General features: G+C 34.1%; 1 protein-coding gene across 1 annotated transcript; it reads right to left on the minus strand.

Moving 5' to 3' along the window:
- Window positions 1–2,277: 2,277 nt before the first annotated feature.
- LOC110442821 lies at window positions 2,278–11,336 on the minus strand. The gene is made up of 8 exons (XM_021486630.1): window positions 11,301–11,336; window positions 10,604–10,735; window positions 9,815–10,056; window positions 7,292–9,276; window positions 6,613–6,783; window positions 4,153–4,445; window positions 3,551–3,736; window positions 2,278–2,690 (listed from the first exon to the last, which is right to left on the minus strand). The coding sequence occupies exons 1-8, from the start codon at window positions 11,334–11,336 to the stop codon at window positions 2,595–2,597; spliced, it is 3,141 nt and encodes a 1,046-aa protein (XP_021342305.1). The 3' UTR covers window positions 2,278–2,594.
- Window positions 11,337–22,273: the final 10,937 nt, after the last annotated feature.

The following is a 22,273-nucleotide window of genomic DNA, read 5'->3' on the forward strand; positions in this document are numbered from 1 at the left end:
AAAGAACTACAGAATATGAAATTCGGTACATTTTCAGTAGTGCAACACACACAGATATCATTTAATTCACACTATATTATTACATGTTATGTGGACTTTTTAATCTGATATGCTCAAAAATGAGTGTGGTTATTTTTATCTTTGTTTTTTGTTTTTATTTTATTATTATTATTATTGTATTTGTATTTCTGCCAGGTTTTTATGCCTTTTCTCCAGTTATTTAATGCCTCCGAACATTGGTATGTCTTAAAATCATGAATGAGTTATGAAACAAAATTATAAACATGTCCTGTGCAAATTTCTTCTTTGATTAATTGTGCAAAATACCCTTTGTATTGATACTCACTAACGAAGGCTGGACGTTGATTACGTTGTAATAACATATTGAACAGCAAACTTGGCATGATTGTGGCGATAAGTTAATTCAACTGCTGTGTGTTTCGGCTAATTTTTTCTAGTGAGATATTTAATTCTATCCAATTGAAAAAAACATATATACCACAGTTATGTCAGATATCAAAATTAAAATCGGTGAAAGTGTGAAGATATCATCTTTGATATTGACCAATTAGAACGGTACTTTCTATTCACTGCATTCAAACCCGAGATTCTTCTGGTCAGACTTCATTAGAATATGGCGCCAAGGAATACGCTTTACATTACCTCCCCTTTTTATATGTAACATGTTCGTGTTTGGTCGCATATAAAATGTTGTAAACATAAAATTGAATTTAAAGAACTCATATGGTGGAATGGACCGATTTTTTCACTAGTGTTTTGTAGACGTAAAAAATATTGATATATTCTTCCATATTCGTGAAATATATAGGGTACAAAGCGGAAAATCATAACATCTTAATTTATCGATAAATAATATCAACACACAATGAACTTCGATGTTCATTTTCTCCAATAGTAATGTCATTGTCACAGAACATAATTATCAGCACGTTTGTGTATTTAAAGACTGATACTTAAAGACGTATGACCAATATAAATCTGCGTTACAGTTTTTGTATTAACATAAGGGCAATTGTTTCTTTATAATATATTTATGAAATTGACATCAGTACCTCCTTTCAAGCTACCTTACTTTTAAGCTTCTTGATTGCAGTTTAAACCATGATTAAGACATTTATCCGTGTTTTACATCATGGCGTTCGATACCTTGACCGCTCGAGATTTTGTGGAAGGTTCTGCTGGTAATATTTTAGTTTTTATATCTGTATTTTTTCTTTAAATTGTTTCATGTCGAGTTTAAATCCCGAGATCCCTTGAGTGTAACGTAGATAGTATACAAGTATTTGATTAAATTGTATAATAAATTTTGTATATAATAAAAAAAACTATAGCTTTGCATTTCATCTGAAAAGAGTAATACGTTTTACAGTTAATGTCGTGCGACCTGTAGTCCCTGGATTAAACAAATGTTTTTTTACTCCATCCTATTACTACTGCAGGTTTGAGACAAGAATCGGCCTGCTGAATCCCTCTACATGTCGTAAAAGGCGACTTATGTTTGGGGCCCTGTAGAAGCGGGGCTATCTTCACATAGCAACTTTCTTTTCTATGCCAATGTGATCTATGATGAGTTCGTGTTATGAACATACTACTTTGAAATATTTTCTTCTGGTTAGTTAGATATGTCTATTTATACAGGTTCATTAAGCAACCAGTTAAGCGATCATATGTGATGTTTCGATGACTGGTACGATATGTACTCTGCCACTTTCATCAAGCAGTGAACAGGTAGAGGGTATGCACAAAAAGGTGTTAAGATGTACGAGATCACGTGATATATACGTATGATCATCTGTTGGAAGCAAGCCAGAGGAAATCTTTTGGCCCATTTGCTGTTCTGGTAATATATATTTTCAATGAATCAAAACCATATTCTTATTAGACATTATTTATAGTTTAACATTATTTGGTAAAATTCAGTTGATACAAACATTCTTTATTTTATGCTTGTTTCAACCAGGTCCTGACAAGAAACGATGATCTCTATTCCTATTGGTCATTTATTAGATTGATAACTTTGTATTTCTCTTGATGAAATATATAATATGTTGAAATAATCTTTTATATCACTTCTAAAAATGTAATAACTATAGAAAACATTAAACATGATTTTTATTTTCATTTTAATATATAGAGTATACAGATACCTGTGATGAATGTTGTTATTTTTATAAAACATATATTTATTATATTTTACATTTCTAAACAAAGATGAAATATTTAACTACAAAAGAAAGGTAAGAAGTGTATCACACTTTGAAGTTACTACAATCTTAATAAGAAAATATATCTTGTTGTATTTTTGTGTTTTGACACTTTCATAAAACATTTGTGATATTTTGTTTTTTTCAAAATGAATAAATTCCTATCTTTTATCTATGTCCCGAGTTTCCTATCTGACATACATGAATGATCATCTGAACATGAAATAAAGTTTAAAATGTCTGTTTCATTATTTGTATAAATCTTTGTAAATAAATAAGTGTCATTGTTAATCATTGACCATCAATTGAATGCTCAGTGTACTTAATAAACATTAAAGTCAATCAAACGTCCGTTGTCTGTTGAGGTATTCATTCTTGCATGGTGGAGGACCTCGGAGGAATATGAGAATGCCGCGATGGACTCGGGTCTTCTTTATTCTCATTTTCTCTCACAACTCTCATGATCTGAAACAGGAAAATAGGTTAAGGGATACTTTGTTAAAATACCTACCTGACCTACCAAGGCTATAATAGTATGTGGTGTGATATTGCAGTACAACGAAATTGACAATAGTTTGCGATAAGTATAAGGAAACACATGGTATTTCGGTATCAAACCATGTGGCATAATCAAGTCTTTCATTAATCATTATGGCATCTTAAATTTTTACAAATGAGACATCATTACAACTTTAAGTATCCGCGCCATATACAGAATGCACAGTAAAGATGTATGCAACAGATAAGGATTAAGTGTAGACACCGAGTAAGAGGTGTGTTGAGGGATATAAGTCGGTTTCTTCCAGATGATAACGAAATGTGATATTTAAACACATTAACACCGGTAAAACAAAGTAAAAATCTCGGGTATCGTCACGCTAACCCTCAGCCAATATTATTTATTTGTTTGTTAAGGATGCCTTTCCCACTTCACTGTGATTTCATTTATTCTGTAATCTCCCCTTAATGTAGTTTTGGATATAACTGTAACACTTTTGGGCGAGAGGACTTCCGTTGACTAGGTGGCTCAGTCGGCTAGAGAAAGAGTATGTAGTATAACAATATGAAATCCAAGGTTCGAATCCAGGTTTAGCCCCTTTGAACTTTTTTACACACATGACAGTGCTATTGATTTTGTTTTGTTCGTTTCATCTTAATTATTTTTCTTAAAAGTCCCTCACGGCATGGTTTTCCTTTCAGAAATGATTTTCAAAAATTTGATTCATGCCAGGAAAATAGTTTCTAAAGCGTAGTAACAGTTTGTGCAGTGGTACAGGGATCCTTAAATATAATTAATTAAATGAAGAATTATATATACCACTCACCCATGCGTGAAGAGTGGCTGCCTCCATACTCGCTTCTCTGATCTGTACAGCGGTAAAAGGCTGGAGAATACGGTTGACGGTTTCAATCACTAGAGGTTGTAGTGACGTAGGATCCAGCTTAGCCATTCTACGGAACACAAACTGATTTCCCATCTGGGAAAGCAGTCGTCTACACAGGGACCATTTCTAATGGAAATGAGATATGAAAATGCTAATATAGAAACCACTACCCACGGTCATCTATCGGAACGGTAGCTTAGGGCAATATGAAAACCTTTATAAACCGTTTATCAAAATGTGATGTGGAAGATTTGTGAATGCAGTGGACTGTTTCTTTGTATTTCACAGCTGTATGGGATATATGCGTCCATTTCAAACAACATAAATGACAAAACAATTGGATACTACAAATATCACATCGGATAGACAAATCAATGCATGCTCGCGCTTGGTTAACGTGGAAATACAACACTATCACAACAATAATAAGAACAAAACAGAATATCATATACATCTCCTAATGAGTGAGAAGCACTAAACTATTACTTGTCACGTCATTTTACCATATCAAGAGACCATATTAGGTAATAACCCAAACTCACTTTCAAGTCCTCTATATCCTCCCCTAGTAGAAGAAATGTTGCGGCAACCACGTGATGCACGCCAGGGGGAGGTGACTGATAACGCTTTATTTCTGACATCGACTTCAAATGCAAGCCATAGCACTCAATCAAATCTTTCTCCACTCTGGTCACTGTCTTGAGAACCCTAGCCGCCATTCGTATCTGCATATCCAAGTTTGTTCTCTCATCACTGACAGCTTTAACCTCCACTGCTCGCTCTATAGCCTCTTCAAGCATAACAGCTTTTCTGAAGCTACACGCTTTAGTTATATCTAAAACAAAGCGATGAAAAGACACTTAGTGTAGGTACAAAGGAATTCATTTACACACTAGCATCTATGTATATAGAGGTGTTGACAATAGATATATAATTAGAGTTATGAAAGGTCTACACTGTAATTGGTTATATATAAAGGCCAAGTATTGAAGCAGGAAAGTTTTAAATTTGAGCTTGTAAAACTTCATGCATGAACATGTCTATCATTCATCTCGAAACAAAAGAATACAAAAATGTAAAGTTTGTCCTTTTTTATTTCTGAAGATATCCTAAACTGCTGGCTGAAGGTGAAAAGATAAAAGTAACAAGGGTGTAACTGTACTAAACTTTAATATCGTTACCATAATTCGGAAAGCCGTACACGAAAATTACAACAAGAACCCAAGGTGTTCTAGAAGGATACGCATCGTGTGCTTCGTCTTTGACATAATGTCATGTGCTATCGCGCAAGGAAATGAAACTATCCTCAATGAAACTATGATGGCAACAGTTTAACTTGCTTCATCAACCTGCATCTCTCGAAACCTGTGTAAGTTTGTCCGTCAGCGTTCGACATCTTTCATACATGTTATGATATGACATTCGGCCAGACCCGTTTTAAAAGCTATTCATTTAAGGCAATAGTTTATAATTTATCTCATATAGGATATAAGATATCTGATGTATTATATAAGATATCTCATATAATATATAAGATATCTTACATCGTATATAAGATATCTTATATACTATATGAGATATCTTATATAATATATTAGATATCTTATATCCTATATTAGATATCTTATATCCTATATGAGATATCTCATATAGAAATTAAATGAGATATCTTATATAAGTATATACGATATCATATATACTATATAAGATATCTTATATCGCATATAAGATATCTCATTTAATTTTCTATATAAGATATCTCATATAATATATAAGATATCTCATATAGCTATATAAGATATCCTATATAATTGAAATCTCGTTGCTATATAAGATATCTGATATAGAATGAGATTTCGTGGCATTAAAAACCAGAAACTAATTTGTCCCTCGAGAATCATTCGGAGCACATTCAGGATTGCATTGGGCGCAATGGCGGAGAGGGATGGTAGGGATGCTGTATTTTCCCTAGGCCTAGCTCGCCTTGTCTCTCTTATAGCGGCCAAAGCAGAGGCTGCCATTTCCCGCACTCTTGAAGTGGGCTCAGACATAATACTCGAGATATTCCGGACGGGGAGACTTCATTTTCGACATTTTGTTAAAATCTCGTTCCTATATAAGATATCTTATTTAGTAACGAGACTTTAATTATATAAGATATCTTATATAGCTATATGAGTTATCTTATATATTATATAAGATATCTTATATAGAAAATTAAATGAGATATCTTATATACGATATAAGATATCTTATATATCATATAAGATATCTTATATAGCATCTCATTTAATTTCTATATAAGATATCTCATATAGAATATAAGATATCTTATATACGATATAAGATATCTTATATACGATATAAGATATCTTATATACGATATAAGATATCTTATATAGTATATAAGATATATCATATGCTATATAAGATATCTTATATAATTCGATGAAATACAGGATCGACATTGCTCCTTGAATAAATGTTAAGTTGGCTCGCCATACAAATGTTCTGATAGAAGCAATTTGTTAAGTACAGTATGTAAAAGATTGCTGAAAAGATCTTATGAGTTATATGAAAATCCACGGCCTATTCTACTGTTGGAGTTTACAGCGTCAAAATACGACTCTTACCTTGATTTCAATGTTATGGGAATGTTAGTAAGAAATTTGGATAATGAATTGCTTGAGCAACTGGCAGAGCCAGTGCGTTTATTGAGTAAACTTAGACTCAAAACTTCCATAGTGATTTGCAAAAAACGAAGAAACTAACTCATGCCCTCTATAGATAGTTTAGAAATCATTAATATATGCTGTACGTATATTTTAATGAACATCATCTTATGCCTTCTAATTGAAATCTTAAACTCATACATAAAAAAAAGTGCTTTATTAACAGCAAATTTATAAAACCATTGGGCAAATGCAAAGTCACACATTATGTACATTTTAAAGTAAACATTGTATATATATCTCATAGCGTTTTTGACAAACATAAAATACCTTCCACAGCCTTTTCTTTGTCTTTGGCGTCGAACCAGGCATCAAGACCAACATCAGCTGGAATAGGCTTTGTTTTATACTGGCGATTTAGAAACTTCACTAACTGATCAAAATCCTTCTTCGTTGGAGGTTTCCGCATAGGTTCAACTTTTTGTGGTGGTTTTTTGGGCACTGAAATACAGACAGAAATACTCAATGAACTTCAGACTTGGCGTAGAAAAGGAAAGAACTGCGGTTAAAAGGGGTATGTGTGAAGAATAACATGAGTGACAGGAAAACCGTACTTACGTCTGTAAGTTCTAGAAATTCCGGCCATGCATGTCAAACATCTCAAACTAATACCCTTTACACATGTTTAGGAAACGAGCCGCAGTGAAATTAAGATAACCAGAAATTTGGTTGCATTTTACTTCGTACTTCAAATAATGAGGTTTACTGGAATATTTTCATCAAATATATACCAGTACCTATATTTAACTTTTCCGTTGAATTCATGACACCATCGCATTGTTCGTTGTGGAGACACATTGGGTGCCATTACACTTGTCACATGTCACAAATGTACAAATATAGTAGTTTATACTGTGCTTGATATAAGCATATGGTGAAAATTATTTCTTCAACGCTTAAAAGAATTATCTATTTTTCATGTATTAAGCTATACTTTTATATGTATTACCTTCTTTTGGTGGAGGCGATTTAGTCTGTTTTTTCTTTGGTTTCGTTACAGTCTGGTTTGTTTTTCCAATTTTCAGCAGCGCTCCCGATGCAAGAACATGACCCTCTTCTTCAGCTGCTGTCTCTTCTAACTGTTCTTCAGAATCAGTGTCAGACCCAGAGTCATAGGTGATGGTGTATCTCCCAATTGTTTTGATATTTCCTGTGCTTTCCTTTGAAAACAGATCCAGTAAGTAATCACCGGATACTTTCATTCTAATTTCCAGCTGATTTCCATCGGATACAAGTACTGTGGCTGTAACACTGTCCCCTTCGTCAGTCGCATCAGTTCGCTTCAACGATGGAAACACCTCTCCAGCAATGACAGGCATTGGCACCTTAACAGAGCCAGTTGTTGTGTAGATGGTCTTATTAAACCCGTGTTTACTGTCGTCAAGTGTTTTGAATTTTCCTTTGTTCTTGTTAAGGCCAGGTTTGTTGTTGTCGGTAATAGTGGCGGCGGTACCATTTCCCTCTGATTGTATTATACAGCTATATACCTCTGTTATGGTAGCGTTTTCCACATTCCGTGTCCCAAAAACATTCACCGCATACATTCCAGCAACAGGAAGTTCCATAACATAGTCACACATGTTGTCCACTCTCTTTTCTACTCCTGCCATAGTGTTTTTACCTTGTGGATTGTTGCTGTGGAGTTCAAAATGTAGGGAGGCATCCTCTGCCACAGCGAATTGCAATGTAATTTTGCCGTTAACAGCGACCTTTCTATCGCAGTTATCGCCCTGTTGCACGACACCGAGTTCAGTTGCACCTGACTTCATTCCGACTTGATTCCCTAACACGTTTGGAAATGGTGATGTTTCAGCTTCAGTCTTCATATCGCATCGTATTAGGAAACTCAGAAGATTTTTGTTCTGATTTTTCCTCTTGTCCTTTTCCTTTGAGTTTGCATATATGTTTAGTCCGTACTCTCCATTCGTTGGAATTCGGACGCTGATTGTGCATGTGTCTTTGCCAGTCTCAGAAACGGCATAACGACTTAGAGTTGCCTCCTCAACCTGTAGGCTCTTCATTGTGTGTGTTAGTTTTGTTATCCCCTTCGTTTTCAACTTGATGGCAACCGTCCCTGTGTCTGTGCTGATGATTGCCCCGATAGATGTCGTTGGAGTAAGACCGACAGCTGATGCCACTGGATTTGGGCCCCATCCCAACATCGGTATATCTGGAAGAGCCTGACAGTTTGGAGTTGCTTCTTTGCACTTTATTGCATACGAGATAATCAGACTGAACAGTTCCGACCTTGTAACATCTGTACCAAATACATCAAATCGAAACATACCTTCCCATGGAAAATGCAGGGTAAATTGAACTCTATCGAGAGCATGTTGCATCATAACGAATCGTTCTAGTGCAGGTTTCGGTCTGTTGTCTTCCGAATGAAGGCCTGCGGTTTGCACAAGTGTGTATTTGAATCTAAAATCCTTGCTTCTTTTTTCCGGTAGATCAAGTGGTATCTGAACCGGTTTTCCTTTTGAGAGTAACACGCAGGGTTTATCTTGTAGTTTTTGAGGCAAAGCTATCCCCATGTCGTGAAATCTCTCTCGGATATAGGTTTGTCGTTCAAACTGCTTTAGTGTGATGGGCTGAGACAGAAGCTGCCACTGTGGGTCATCTGGGAAATGAGTATAGATCAGATTCTCAGGATCAGCAATGAAAAATGCTTCGTTCATTCGTTGAACACTTTCATTGTCTTTGACGGTTGAGTGCACGTTGATGTTGCCGTCAAAATCGACGTAAATTTTGTCGTGCTTGCCCCCATCGTCTACGGTAGAAATTGCCCAGTAAACGTCAATAAGACGCCATTCGCCATTAATCAAAACTGCGTTCCATCTTGAGCCGTGGAGTTTCTTGTCGATCGGATCTCCGATATTGTATCCGCCGTGTTTAGTCACCCCATTGATTATGACACATGGTAGCTTAGCCATTCTGGAATATATATTTAAATTCAAAATTAACAAATATTTCTTCTGCGAAACGAAAATTCCATGAATATGGCCCCCTGCCAAATTGTGCTCTGGTTTTTCGTATCAGCAGTTACCTCCCCTTAATTTTGATTTGGATATAACCGTTGAACATTTGGGCCATTTCCGTTGACCAGATAGTTCAGTCGTTTGGAGGATGGTATAACATCTGAATTACACTTTAAGGCTTCGAATTACGAGCTAGTCCTGCTGAATTTTACACTCAGAACACTGTTATGGATTATAATTCATTCATTTTATCTTCATCATTTTTTCGTTAAAGTCCCACAAAGTTTGATTGGCTGTTATAAATTGTTTATGATATATACAGTCATGACTAAAAAAATAGTTTGCAATGAGTAGTAACATTTTTGGCAGTGGTACGGGACTTCTTAATGCAATAAAGTTTATCTTGATGTCCACTAATATCTTCTTATTGCATGTCATGTATATTAACTTAAGGCGACCAGTTAATGCAAATTATTTCCTTTTTAAAGACTCACAGACATAAGGCGTATAACAAATGTGCATGGTCCCCGAAGTCCCATCTGATTTTAGTAAAGTAGTCCAGCGGAGAGTCTTCCGGCGGAATGACATCAGTGTCTATGTTGTTGACGTTGTAAGAAGTCATCCAGCTAAATAACGCCCTGGCGCGATACATGTCGTCTAGGACATCAAAGTTAACCGCCATCACCAGGTGTTCTATCAGATCCCAAAACGATCCAAACAAAAGCGTTGGCGGCACCTGTTGTAAATAGTTTAGTGGTGTAAAAGTAAAACAAAATCATTTTCTAAGAAAATACATAAGGATTGAACGCAGTAGTTTACTGTTGATGAAATGCTGTTCAATACATGTATCTGTATTCTATTCTTTATAGTTATTATTAATATAAATATAGATATTCCGTATATTTTCGAAATTGAAGTGTTGGTGTTGTCAGTGCAAACGAGATTCCTGGAACAGCTTAAGTCACAAAAATGTTTGTCATAACTTTTCTTTCTCTCACCTTATTCGAAGCGGAAGTAGAAGCTTCAAAATGACACTGATCGAAGTGCGTTCATAGCCCAATAAACGCAACTCCTTTTGGCAATGCTTATAGAGGAACTTGCGGAGAAAATGTAAATACAAGTTGTTATTTTTTTTAAGTATTCCAAAGAGGGCTATTTTTTGGTTATCCTTTCGGCATAGTTTCATATGATTATGACAATCCTGCTGACATTATTTATTATCATGTTGTTTTTTCTTAAGGGCCAGTACCATGACACAATCTTCGAATCGTCTTCAAACTTACATTGCTCGCAAACTTGTCAATAGTTTTGAAGTCGACACTTTTGGTGACCTGTAGTTTAGTTGTTCTGGGTGGTAGGGCTTGAGGGTACTCGTCCTGTGTGATCGTACCCTCCTCAATGGCCAGCTCAGACACCTTGGTGATATGTATAAAAGTTTTTAGAAAAATTATTCATGCTACAATTACATAAAGCTGTAACATCGATATAATTTTTAGGAGATGGTATTGTTTCGGCTAGTCTGCTTTTGATTTTATCAACAACTGTATCATGATTGAAATATTTTTGTCCTACAAACTATCAAAATAAACCCATATACGGTTATACCTGTATAAATGAGAGAGAAAAAACATGTTTTCAGCAATATAATGTGTATAACAAATGCTTTCTTAGTGTGTAGGACAGTAAATATGTAATAAAGTGGTATACTGTATATAATATGTACTCACGTAAAATGTTAACTCTTTTCGAACATATATTTAACTACTACGGCAAGAATAAATATTTTCTTTGTTAAATCGCATAGCTGTGTAAGAATATCCTCAGATGATATGTTTAATTGTTCCATAAAAACAATGAATATTTCTGTATATATAAAAAATAATTTTAGAAAACTGAGTTTACTCAAAGATTGACAACATATTCACATACTTTTAAAATTAAAAACAGTATTAAAAAAATTACCAGTTGTTTAGAGCTTACCTCGGGGTCCTCTTCCTTCGACGGTGCACTTCCCATGGTTACCGATGTAAACGTCTCCGTTTACACAGTGTTAACATTTATTAACAACTGCAGACAATGCCATCCTTAATACTGATGAGATATTTCATACCGAAATTAACACCAATGATAGATTATACACCGAAATTAACACCGATGATAGATTATACACCGAAATTAACACCAATGATAGATTATACACAGAAATTAACACCGATGATAGATTATACACAGAAATTAACACCGATGATATATTTCACACCGAAATTAACACCGATGATAGATTTCACACAGAAATTAACGCTGCTGATAGATTTCACTACAGAAAGTAACGCTGATAATAGATTTTACTCCGAATAAATTGCTACGAACTTATGTTAAAGATGTTAGTGAGTCAATGGTCGATTTTATACTTATTTAGTTTAACATGAATTATTTTAAACTGAATGCTTTAGAGAAGTTTACTTGTGTATTATGTTTTAATAATTTTATAATAAGTGTTTACATCACAAAGCATTAAGGCGATATGTATTCAGGTCAAAGTAAATATACTGTCAAATTAAAAGGTAATAGTATTATCCTATTGTTGTGTTTGTTTAGCGGATACAGAAATTTCTTTTAGATATGGTTTTATCCTGACAGTAGTCCGTGTTTTAATAAAACGCTGTATGCTAAGCGCCTACTCCACAACAATATGTTATTGCTTTTTGTAGTTATCCGTAAAGTCAATAACATACTATTATTTGTATAGATAATTTTTGTCAAACTTCCTAGGCTTAATGGCACGTCTGTAAAAAAACGTTTATTTTTACCCTCCAATACATCTGTAACGTATTTTTCTCGTCCATGATGCGTTGTTTGATAGGAATCAATGTTGAATCTAAGGCAGTACTATTTTCATTAAAATCATTTTGAGTAAGAAAAAGAAAATAAATTGATACAGAATTTATTTATTCAAGTTAACGTTAATGTCAGTGTCAGTGAATATAAAAAAAATCGCTATAATATTCAGAAAATATGTTAGTGTTAAATCGTAAACCGTTCAAATTCACAGTTATTGCTACCGTAGGTTTAACATTTTCTTTCGTACTAATAATAATATTACGACAAGGTATTAAACCTTTATGAAAATATATATGTTGGCGCTGTGGTATATATGTTTTATTTTACCTATCATTATCTTAAGAGACTTGTGGTCGCATTATCTACAATTCTTTATGTACAACATTAATATACATCAAAAATTCCTCCTAGATTAGTTTTACTATATATTATTTTAGAATTATATACAGAACTTGGAGTACAGGTAATTGGAATTTAAAAATAAGAAATATCCATATTCCATAGAAGTATAGTGTTACTGTGTATGGCAATACACGTTACTGTGTTGTCTCAAATAATTCCGGAATATCCTAGGCACTAATACGTACATAAAACAGGCGCCGAGTACTAACAAGAAATCCTTAACATAATGCAACGAAAATAATTAGTTTCCGTAGCAGAGCCTAACTAGCGATGCTAGAGGGGAAAATATTAAATTTCAAAAGAGTTATATGTAAACCGAATCCCTGATATCAAGTTTCGACACAGATCGTAATATCATGTATCTACAAAGTTCGAAATACCAGGTATCATTTCATTGGTGATATCAAGTATCAACGCAATTCGTGATAAAAGGTATCAACACTATCCGTGATGTCAGGTATCGTCACAGTTTGTGATACAGGTATCAATACAGTTCGTAATATCAAAAATATCAACAAAGTTCGAGATATCAGATATCAACACAGTTCGAGATATCAGATATCAACACAGTTCGAGATATCAGGTATCAACAAAGTTCGAGATATCAGATAGCACCACAATTCGAGATATTATGTATTAACACAGTTTATTTGGTTACATAGTAACACGCTGCCGTGAGTAGGCAGGTACTTACCTCCCCCTTATGCATAGAAACCGTCTGTCATAAGACGGGAGTAGTGAGGACATGTTTAAGGAAGATACAACAACATTACAGAAACAGATGATAAGATTAAAAAAAGGAACAGGACATAATATTAGCGTTAAATGATGGGATTATTGGTGAGTAAAGGATCAAGCACAACCCGTTGGAGAAGGATGAGAAGAAGAAAAAAAATATGTGTAGATGAAAACGAACGGAAATACAGTTATACCTGGTTTGAAGGAAATATCAGCGGTCCGTTCTGGGGAAATTAAAAAAACACAGGATCTCAACCAGCAAAAAAACTGAAAGCTTTAAACCACAGGACTACATGCATCTACAGGATAAACGTCCCAGCAGAGATGTATGTATATTTGTGAGTACAAAATTAGTTTTAAGAACTATATATAAAGGACACGGGATGGAAATTCGGAGTGCGCTATAAAGAACACTTGGTGAAAGTAAAATTACTTTGCAATATTCGCATTTTACTAGATCAGAATAGAGAAAATCAGAAAAGGAAATCTACAAATGTGTTATAACGAGATCCTGAAAATAAAGAGAAATATTTCAGAGATTGTGAACAGATTTAGATCTGGACACAAAAACTAATCAATGAGTAAGGCAAGTGAAAGAAATCCATCTAATGAGAAAAAAATGGCCCCGGTATTAACAGAGACCAATAGGCTTATAAGCTTAGCCAGCTTTTTCACCACTGGGGTGACAAGGGAAGGTAACTCCTATTGCATTAGCGTTGTGGCCGAAATTATGGTCCGTCTGCGAAACTATCTAGGTAAAAACTTTGGTTTTTACAATGTATACAGGATATGAACTTACTATTCATAATAACCGTTATCAATGCAAATATCAAAATATCTTATAAAGTTTTTTGTCAAAAAATTAGTATTAATATTATATTTATCTTGAAATTCTTCAAACTGGTACAGTGATCAATCATGTTTAATAATGTTGTATACACATTGTAATCCCTTTATAAACCATGAATTTTTGAAAGTAAATTTTCTGTCAATTTTAATTTCACTTTTGAACCACAGAGGGTTTTCACATATAATGGTATTGTATATATTGCTATATTGTATATATCATATAATTTAGCTATTAGTTTTTATCAAATACCGCTAAAAGTTTGGAACTCATTATGAAAAGACAGGTTTGTCAAAGCTAAGTACCATATATCCTTAAAAAACGATGTTCGATTTATAAATTTATTGATTTGTTACAAACATACATTTATTGTAATAAAACACCACACATGATGCCGAGGTGTAGTTGGTAGATTTATAACGAACTTATAATACTAAATATATACGACAGGTAAAAATTATAGCTGAAATGTGTAATTTATGGGAAGGAAATTGTCAAATAGAAATATTTGTGCTTATAATTTCACGGTTTCTCTCACTCCGTAAACATATAATGATCCTTAATATCTCTATGTTAGAAAGCCAACATATTCATGTTTTTAAACCGGAAATAACTCAAAACCCAATTTTCCTAGACATATAAGAGCTTTTATTGAGTATATAAAGGTAAACTGGACTGGCATGTTTTTATTTCTCTGTGTGTTGATGTTTGTAGACCAATGACAAAAAGAAAACACAGAAACAAACACTTCGATAATATACAAATTGTTATATATTTAATTAATAAACAGATAATTGTCAAATATACCATGTCAGGTCAACGATATTGATACTTCACTATCATATCTTAAAATGCATACAAAATATTTTGTATGAATTGAAATCTTGCATCATTGTCTTATGAAACCCTTACACATATCAAACATGATCTAAAGAACCGTCCATTTTTTTCTGTTCAATCGGACAAAACATTTTTCAATCCACCGAACACAGAATACTCTAAGCTAGTCATGATCATAAAGGCAAGACAATGTGATCGCAATGTGCTGGTCGTGTATTGACAACGACTTAATGTTTATTATACTTGGTATATGCTAGTTACCCTACCGGTTATGCTTGTAATTTTCCGTAAGAGTTCTCTCCCTTCGTTTGATATATCACAGCCCAAACACTCATTGCTATGTCATCACAGTGTGAACAGGAGGTACATTTCACAGTAAAGTAGCAATAATCGTTCATTATGAAAGTCTACTTTCTGTTTAAGGTTTCTGTTTAAGGTTTCTGTTTCTTAGGTTCACATGGAAAACGGAAACTATTTGCTTTCAATAAATCACAATTTCTAAATATAAACATGTAAACTGGAAAAAAAACCTGAGGATAGCATAAATAATGATGATCCCCAAATTATGATCATAACCAATGGGTGACATGTAGTTCCATGTTTTGTATTATTGTGCCATGCGATTTCATGTTTACCAACCCGATTCTCGCTTTTGTAGTAGTGGATTTGACCTAGATTTACAATGCTGATGAAGTAGAAGACGTTTACCCTTCCGGTATACGTGGTTTCATCAGTTTTTATATCAAAGAAACTTTGGTATTCTCTAGGCTGTTTCTTTTTTACTCTGCACAGTATATATGTATTGGAACTTCGCAAATCAAACAATAAGGGTATACATTCATTAAAGCAAGCTCTTTTTTTTTTAGATTTTGAATATTTGTCTTAAGATAAGGGAGGCAAGTTGTTACAACGATCGAAGTATTCAATATTTCATAGATATAGTAAACATTTTGAATTATATAATACTGAAATGACAGGATTATATTTGTTTTGTAAAATAAGAGTGAACACTGACATAATATACACACGTGTTTGTGTGTAAACACGTGGGCGATAACATATATCAAGATATCTCACATATTACTACTACTGTATGACGTCACAATGAAATATGAGGGACCCAATCTAAAGGAACGTATGAAAGTTGATAATGATTTTACAAGGTTTCGAGAAATACATAACCAACTCAAACCTAATACTTTATGGAAGCTAGCGCTTCGTTTTCCTCAATACAGAGAATATATACGTATACAATATATAATGACAATAGGTGTTACCATCCGTAGCTTGACTACCATGGAATTATGTCATAAGTGTGGGTTTTTATATCAAGATCCAATGACACATCTAGTGCTACAGTGTACTTATACTTCCGAGTTGAGGGACCAACTATGGTGCTGTATAATTAATATCAAGGATTTACTGTTAAGTGTATATTTACACTCTCTCCCAGATCTTGAGATATTACGCATAATGATTGGAGGAAATATAACCTACAAAATTAGTGAGGACGAGTTGAATGATTTCAGGATAAAATCCATCATTTATGTGTACAAGATGTGTAAACTATATTATACTTAATGTATATAATAGTTATGATTAAAAGTTAAATACATACATATCTAATATAGAATTTTCTATAAGTTATGTGCACTTAGCAAAAGATATCACATGAGATACTATATGAACTATACTACAGATTAAGATGCATGGGAGTATACATATGTGGGGCCGTAACACCTCGCAGGTAGGGATATCCCCCACCCTTATGTGATGCAGACCCATACATGTATCTTCCGCGTTTATAATTAGTATGTTACAATAACTGTCTTTATTGCATGTATTAACAAATACAACGATACATTGATTTATATACATATTCATGTATAAGTATTACATACCACTTATCAATACAATTTATTATAATTTACTTGGCTTGTGCAAATCAATTTGCAATCTGTATATTGAAACTTTTTAGGATTACTCTAAAATATTTTATTATTTTACACCTTATATACACATCCCTAATATATAAAGTGTATATTTATGTAATGCATATTCGTGTATATATGTACCAAATACTTTGTATATATGTTCCACATTACTTTGTAATCTTCATCTTTGGAGGTAATAAAGAGAATAATAATATCAATATATTTACATTTCTACTGAACTTTGACTCAATATACCTACTAAACATATTTTTTTTCAATGAATTTTTCAGTTAGCGTATGAATGCATCAGCATAATATCAACCTGATTACTCAGGTAGCGGGAAGTAGTTCTATTAAGAGATTGTTTTCAATTTGTTGGGTTATTTTCAGAGGTTTTAAATTGAAAAAAACAAACAAATTTACATCTCAATTTGCTTATTCGTTGTAATCATTGCAAACAAGGTATTCATCTTACCAGGACGAAGTCTCACAGTGATTGATAACGTCATAAGCTTCGGTACCTTCCGTGGTGTTAGACTTGCACAAGACCGATAATTTAAAAATGATCCAAAATTATCAATAACTGAATGTAAATATAAGGCTTGAATCCTGTTTTGTTGAGGTTTATGCGCGGTTCATAAAATTTGTCTCCAGACCCATTGATGTTAATACACTATAAACCTCAACAAAACAGAATTTAATCCTTAAATGTCCTACATATTTCACGATGTTCCACAAAAATATTAAAACTATTGTGAAGAGAAAATATCCGCGATCAAATAACGCGACCATGTGATAAATTCTTGAACATGTGTGATATTCAAATCAGACGACAAATATTGAAACATAAAATAGCTGCCAAACGGAAAATTATACCTATAATAAATCTTGAGTAATGATCAAATAAATACAACGATCGCTTTTTTCTATAAACAGATACATAATAGAAGCAAAGTGCACAGAAACTGACAAAGCATTGACATTTCTTAAGTTTTCAAAGTATCAACGCAAAAGGAGCATCGTAAAGGATCGCAAAGCTGATTGCAGCCATCATTAAGATGTAATTTGCGACAAAGATAACAATAATGAGGCAGTAAGCATGAGTATCGCTGTTACATCATCATTATAATAGTGTCCGCCCTCTCAATGGTATCGTCCAACAGAACAGCAGAACGGGGAGCTAGTTGGCGATTCGACCGCACCCTCTCCGGTCTGGGTCCATGCTTTCCCATCGTCTCAATCTCCCCTATCATTCCCTTGACCTAGAATAAGACAAAAACATGACATTGAACAGGAGGGAGAATGCACCAGTTACATATAAGTCAATTAATCTAAGCATAGTCATGCTTAAACTCGTCACCAGTTTGTAGTTGTATTATCCATTTGTTGTGAAATACAATTCTTTGTTTCCTCGAGATCGCTTATCTTTTACGGGGGAGAACAAATATTTTATTATACCAAATAAAAACAACAACAGCAGTAAAGACGATCAGATTGACGTGCTATTGTTGACGTAAGCTTCAGTCATTCGGAACTCTGGTGTATTGAATCATGCTCGAAATTTTAAGAGAGACTCCAAATAATGGAAATAGGATACTCGTGCACATGAATGTAACACGATATTGTATTTCCCCGTCATGTTATCAACATATCTATTATATAGATAATGTATGACAGTAGTAGTGTTACACTACCTATCCAATCAGTGCAATTCATAAGCAATGAACATCACTTAAAGATTATGATGGACAGATAAAAGATAAAAAGATACAAGGAGACCATTCAAGGATGTCGTTTGTATTTTTGCAGTTGTATATTTTATTCATTCTTAGAACAAATTCTATGAAAGGCATCAAGTCAATGATCATTTTGACTTTTGATACCATTTTTGCTTTCAGTGATTACACGATGAACATGAATCCCATACTATACATGATATATCGAGGTAGGAAACCATTATGCATTGTTTGTTGTGTTTTTCTATCATCAGTTTTCCATGACATAATGCATCTGTGATTATATATTTCCATATGTCATATTAAGAGAATTAACAGGTTATAATTACCTACATGACGTGATTTTGATGGGTTAGTTTTCGATACTTTTGGTTTATAGATTTAATAAACTTCAACCTACCCATACATAGAAAGCTGAAGCCCCCATACTGGCGTCTCGGATCTGAAGGACAGAGTAAAGAGCAATGATTTTTTTCGCAGTAGCAGCAGCGTTCTTGGAGACGAGCTTTGGATTAAAACTGGATATCCGCCTCATGATATTTTCTTTCCCGGTTTTGAACAAAAGTGATTGGCAGGACTTCCATGTCTGCAATAAACAATAAAGACATTGTCTGATATCAAAGAGTAAGTTAAAGAATAGTTTTCTATTTTGTCAGCTTATGAGTGATAACTCAAGTTGAGAACATATATTCAATTATTTCGTGTTCAACTAGAGTGGTCACCTTTAAACCTTACCGAAATAGAAAACTATTCCTTGTTGTTACAGTGTATATGTCTTCGAATACTTCAATTGATACATTAAACGAATAGTGGATACAGAATTCATATTCGTAACATATTAACGAAAGATCGGTTCAATAGAAGTAACAGCCTGAACTTGGCATAGGTCTTTGTTGCCATCAGACTATTGTGCTAGTTTGCAGAAAGTTTGCATAACCCCGCCCGTATGTATTGTTGCCGACGTCATGGAAATGTCACGTTCTATCGTAAGATTATCATATGGAAAATCCAGTTTACGAGTTAATGCATGTGTAGACTGTAAATACGTGTAGGTAATAATGACGTTAACAGTTATAGTAGAAAGCTAGGCTTGTTGACTGCACAGCAGTCTTTACAAAGTGGCATCACAAGTGTGAGCAATTGATATTAAGGCTACAAACGCCTACAAATGTAATACTATAACCACATTGGAACAATTAACAACATACATTTCTAAACTAGAAGTTTGTAAATCACTTTCTTATGCCTTTAAGTTCTATTACAGTTAAACTTCGATATAATGCCCTTCGTTTCATTTGCCACATCGCTTATTACCAATATATTTCACGGTCTATTTTTTCACTTTTTCTTAAGAATTGCTTTATATGTTTCCCTCAATGTTTCGTTAAACCCCTTTATAACGCCAAAATTTATCTGGACAAATGTTGGCAGTATAACGAGGTTTAACTGTATATCACAAAACTTGAAATGAGAAATGAAATCAATTAATATTTCGACATACCGTCAACAATGCGGGTTCTTCCCCTAAGATGAGGAAGGTTGCATGAAGAGATTCATGGACACCAGGCGGTGGGTCAACGTATTTCTTCATCTCCACGAGAGCGTTTTGATTAATTTGAAGCACAGTCTGAGACAGACGCTCGATACGGTTGAGTCGCTTCAGAAGCTGTGACGCCAAGATAATCTGGATGTCCATCGCCTTGCCGTCGTTGACCTTCTTCGCCCTACGGATAGCTCTCTCAAGGGCCGGAACCTCTCTGATGTTACATGCCATTTTCAAATCTGTCAGGTAAAAGTTGAATAAATACTACATAGTTTCTACATATATAAGCATCGGCAACTACATGAAATAAAGGAAACTGCTGATTTATAGGTCACTGTACTAGTCCAAGATCTTGTGTGGAAAAAGGTTCCAGTGGTCCCCACCCCCAACCCCACCTAACATCAAATATTTCTATAATTAATAACCATACAGGTTTCAAAAGTTAATCGACTGTGACATATACCTGGATTTAACAGTTATGAATGATCATGCCGATCACTTACCCTCTTTAGCTCTAAGTTGGGAAACCATTCTTGTTGCTTCCTCAACCAATACCTCGTTCTGGGGATCCTTCGTTTTCTTGAACTCTTGTAGTTGATATACCAGGTTTTGCAAGTCTTTCTTCTTCATAGCTTGAGCAACACTCTTTTTTCTTTCTTTAACTGTATAAAAAGTTTTATATCAAAGTTTTAAAATAAATTATATACGGAACTGAACCTTTAACACATCTAGGCATAAATTGATAAATTTACTTCCCATAAATCGGATCTATGAAGCTATCGAATTTTAATTGGAGATTCCGAATTTAGATGATAATCATATACATGTAGACTGTAAATGACATGGTGCAAGTGTTGACGTCATCATCATCATGACGTCATAATTGTAACCATCCCTGTCATGGAAAAATATGTTTTAATTATTTAACAAGTAAACACGATACATACAATAATTTCAACAAAATGCAACATTTTAATAAGCATACCTTAATATTGATTATATTAAAAATATTACAAAAATGCTAAACATAAACATTCAAGTGTGTCGATATGGCATTTACATTCTATATGAATAACACATCTTTGCAGGCAAACAAATTATATCATACTGCGCCTCAGCATATTCTGTGGCATTCATATAGACCGTAAATGGCATATCATCACAGCTCAATGCTTAATTATTCCAAATGTCTCGCTTATCAGCATGGTTATTGGGGAACAGCTTCTCCTTTTCTTTACAAACTTGCCTCAGCCAACATGAAACGAAAATGGCTGGACTAGAGCGTATATAATTCAAAACTATTGGAACAAACCTTTCCTGTAAAATTATTAAAACAGCGTCAGCATATCTTTCCACAGATATAACAAACTGATATTCAAAACTTCACAAAAATCAACGCATCATTTTTAAAGTATATCAAACAGAATTTTAAACTCATGGACATATCGGTGTTCTGTCTCATAGTAACGGTAAGGTATGATATTCATCATATAATCAAGACAAATGGACATTATCTCTATGTTCCGGATATGTGAGGAAATGTCTGCATTGCAAAAGAATTATAATGTGAATTAGAATGAGACTAATACTGCACTCCTTATTCTTTCTTCCATATGATGTACTCATACGATGCATGATACATTTTTTTGCAAGGGATATATTCAATATGTCATTATCTGATTATTTGTTTAACAGTAGGGAACAACTGTTGGAGAGAATAACTCATCACTCTAATATGCTGTGGCCACACACCATTTAACCAGCGGGTGGAGATCTATCTGCTTACGTCACACAAGAGTATTACATTATACAACTGAGTGCTTACCCTCCGCTTGTCTCTCCTCTTCGCTGTCGTAATCACTGTCCGACATGGAATCAAAGTTACTGGAATGAAGAGTGGAATCACTAAGATAGTCATCATCATTCTCTTCAACGTCGTCGTTAACACCTCTATGCTGAACTGATCCCTTTCTAGTTGTTTGATTCTGTCTTGGAGTTGTTGTCGAAACCTTCCTTCCTTTAGCCCCGTTCATGTTTATACTTCCCGCGACAACATTCACCTTCTTAGTTCC

The sequence above is a fragment of the Mizuhopecten yessoensis genome, unplaced genomic scaffold (assembly GCF_002113885.1).
Source record: "Mizuhopecten yessoensis strain PY_sf001 unplaced genomic scaffold, ASM211388v2 scaffold716301, whole genome shotgun sequence".
In the NCBI taxonomy this organism is placed as follows: Eukaryota; Metazoa; Mollusca; class Bivalvia; order Pectinida; family Pectinidae; genus Mizuhopecten; species Mizuhopecten yessoensis.